Source organism: Frankliniella occidentalis, unplaced genomic scaffold, assembly GCF_000697945.3.
Source record: "Frankliniella occidentalis isolate FOCC.00 unplaced genomic scaffold, Focc_3.1 Scaffold72, whole genome shotgun sequence".
NCBI lineage: Eukaryota > Metazoa > Arthropoda > Insecta > Thysanoptera > Thripidae > Frankliniella > Frankliniella occidentalis.
Window position 1 is genome coordinate 381,710 of NW_026267202.1, and position 2,844 is coordinate 384,553.

At 47.4% G+C, this 2,844-nt stretch overlaps 1 protein-coding gene across 1 annotated transcript in view; it reads right to left on the minus strand.

The window, feature by feature from the left end:
- Window positions 1–6: 6 nt before the first annotated feature.
- Window positions 7–2,844, minus strand: part of LOC113210413 (uncharacterized) — a 91,285-nt gene continuing 88,447 nt past the window's right edge. The window contains exons 8-13 of the mRNA XM_052268589.1: window positions 2,435–2,677; window positions 1,991–2,170; window positions 1,496–1,669; window positions 1,233–1,412; window positions 1,040–1,148; window positions 7–946 (exon numbers count right to left, since the gene is read on the minus strand). Of these exons, the coding sequence (XP_052124549.1) occupies window positions 655–946; window positions 1,040–1,148; window positions 1,233–1,412; window positions 1,496–1,669; window positions 1,991–2,170; window positions 2,435–2,677 (1,178 nt within the window). The 3' untranslated portion in view covers window positions 7–654. The remainder of the gene's footprint in view (window positions 947–1,039; window positions 1,149–1,232; window positions 1,413–1,495; window positions 1,670–1,990; window positions 2,171–2,434; window positions 2,678–2,844) is intronic.

Here is a 2,844-nt window from a genome sequence, read left to right on the forward strand (position 1 = left end):
GAGCAATGGCAATGAAGCCATCATTATTATTTCTTATAAATTGTATTAAGAAACAGAAAAATGGGAATAAATGCAACACATAACAATGGTTAGTTTCAATTTTAACATATTAACAAACATCAACCACAGAATGGAAATGACTTGAATGAGGTGAGTCCCTAGTTTCATATATTTTCTAGATTGTTAGGTATATTAGGCAAAAATATGACCACATTCAGCACTTTCTGGGTTGTGAGAGCTAATATTTAAGGAGGAACATAAAAGAAAGATAATTCAGTCTGTGAGAACAAGTGACAATTTACCTTCACTTCAAAATAAAGATTTCACCGGGCCTCTTTAGATTTTGCCTCCTAAAACCTGATGGCAGTTTTGACCATTTTTAAAGATTAAAATTGGTGTGGTTTTGTTATCCACTTGGCACTAGAAAAGGCTCTGAAGGACCTGACAAGAATTTGCTTCGGTGGGAGTTCAAGAACGCAATGATAAGAACTGAGTCTTGGTATTTTCCACTGATAAATACACACAAGAAAACACCTTCATATCTTAATATAGTTTACAAGCAGTCTTTCTTTGATTCTTTTTCTCCATTCCAAGCAATAACTTTGATTTAAAAAATAATAATTGCTTAATTAAAAACCATATTACGGAAGAGTCTCAGCGAACAGCTACTCCATTGATAGTTACTGTTGCCCCATTACCAGGCCTACTAACAGGGGAAGCTTCATAATGATGGTTTCCATTTCTCCTTTCAGTTTCCTCATAAGGAGCATCATACATGTTGTCGCTGTGGTCATGAATATTTTCATAGATATTTGATGAGAGGTGGGTCACGCCACCATTTGTGCCATCATTAAGGGTAGAGAACGACATAACGGCAGCATTTTGATCTTCTTTTCTTAACGCAGCCTGAACATTTTCAGTATTTTTAATAGGTCTTTCCTTACGTCTGAAATAACACAAACAGCATAGGTGTAAAATTAAAATTTCCATAATGATTAGAAAAAAAACACATTTCATGATGAGCTCAGAATGTACTTACAGACGAAGGTAGATGAGGCCTAACACAAGTAACAGGAACAGTAGAACTCCAGCCCCAATACCAATGGGTAGACCCAAATTCTGTGCTTCACTTGCCTCCCCTGTACTCACTGAAAAAGGAAAATAAGGTGATAATGACAATATAAAAATGCTAATTCCAGACAGGTCTTATCAAATTGACCAGCAAAGCTTACATTGGCAAGTTGGTTCTTCACCGGACCATTGCCCATCCTCCATGCACTTCCGTAAGTAAGGACCAACTCTTTCAAAGTGAGGAACGCAGTGATACTCCACAGCACTGTTGTACGTTGTTGTCTCATTCATGACAATCACACGTCCGTTCTCAATCGGCCCTGGATGCTTGCAGTCCACCCCTGAAAGACAAATTAAAATAAATAAATCAGACAGATCCTCATAAAAAGCAATCACAGCCAGCCATAGCTCCAGATAAGCATACATGTGCATTTCGGTATTTTGCTGCTCCAGCGTCCCCGCTTGAGGCAGATCCTCGTAGAGTTGCCCTCCATGTACTGGCCGCGCGCGCACTGGTAGTGGGCCACGCCGCCGATGCTGCGGGTCGACACCTGCACCGTGATGCCGTTCTCGTTCTCCAGCTCGGGGCAGAGTATTTCTGTCGACACGAAGCAAGGGTCAGTTCCAGGCTCGAAGAGTTAAACAAACCGACCCGCTGACACGGGGGATTCGTCCAGAGAAGTGCGTCCGTCATTGCGAAACTGCCCAGTTCAGCCGATGCAAGCTCTCATGGCGCCTAGTAGGTAGGCAACACCTCGCCTGCAGTGCATGCGTGTACTGCGGGGCGGCCTACCCCGAGTCTCGCAGGCGCCGAGCTCTCACCATTTCCCGAATGAATCCCCGGAGAATGACGGACGGAATTTCAGGATGATGCCAAATATTGACGCCTCCTTGCCGAGGTCGCCGTCGTGATCCTCACCTCTGCACACGGGCATGTCGGAGCTCCAGGTGCCGTTCTCCATGCACAGGCGGCGCGCGTGGCCGTCCAGCTCGTAGTTCTCGTCGCACTCGTAGATGGCGGCCGCGCCGTAGTACGTCATGTTGGAGGCCAGCGTGAAGCGGCCGTGGGCCGTGGGCTTGGGCATGCCGCAGTCCACGACTGCGCAGAAAAGATGCAAACAGGTGAGAAAAGTGAGAAAAGGGTACGACCGCGTCGAATAGGTCACCTAAGCACCGGGCGCCCAGCCGTGGCCCTTTCGGGCCCTGCTATAGTCTGACAACGCCAACTTAAAACAAATTTCGCGAAACACGTTTAGTAATCACTTTACATAACTCCGGAAAAAAATACAAAAATTACAAAATAAATAAATATTAGATGTTATTATGACTGTCGAGTGGGGGAGTGCCTCTACTCTGTACTCACAGATGCACTGCGGGACCTCCCCGCTCCACTGGCCGTTCTCCTCGCAGGTGGACAGCGTCTCGCCCACCACCTTGTAGCCGCGCTCGCACTGGTACTTGGCCAGCGCGCCGATCTTGTACGTGGTGCTGGAGGACGAGGCGGCGTGCTCGGCCGTGCGGATCAGCGTGCGCCCGTACTGGCGGTCGTTGTTGGTCACCGTGAGGATGCGGTGGTTGGCCAGCACGGGCTCGGGGCAGCGGATCTCTGCAAGGAGGCAGCAGGACGACGGTCAAGCAACGGTCGGAGTAAGGGGGGGTACAAATATCATGGGGTCCTCATGGACTCCTCCAATGCCTTTTGAAGCCCCACAATTTGTGTACCGCCCCACTAAACGTCACGTAGTACGGACGAAAACGACCCCAGGTACAAAA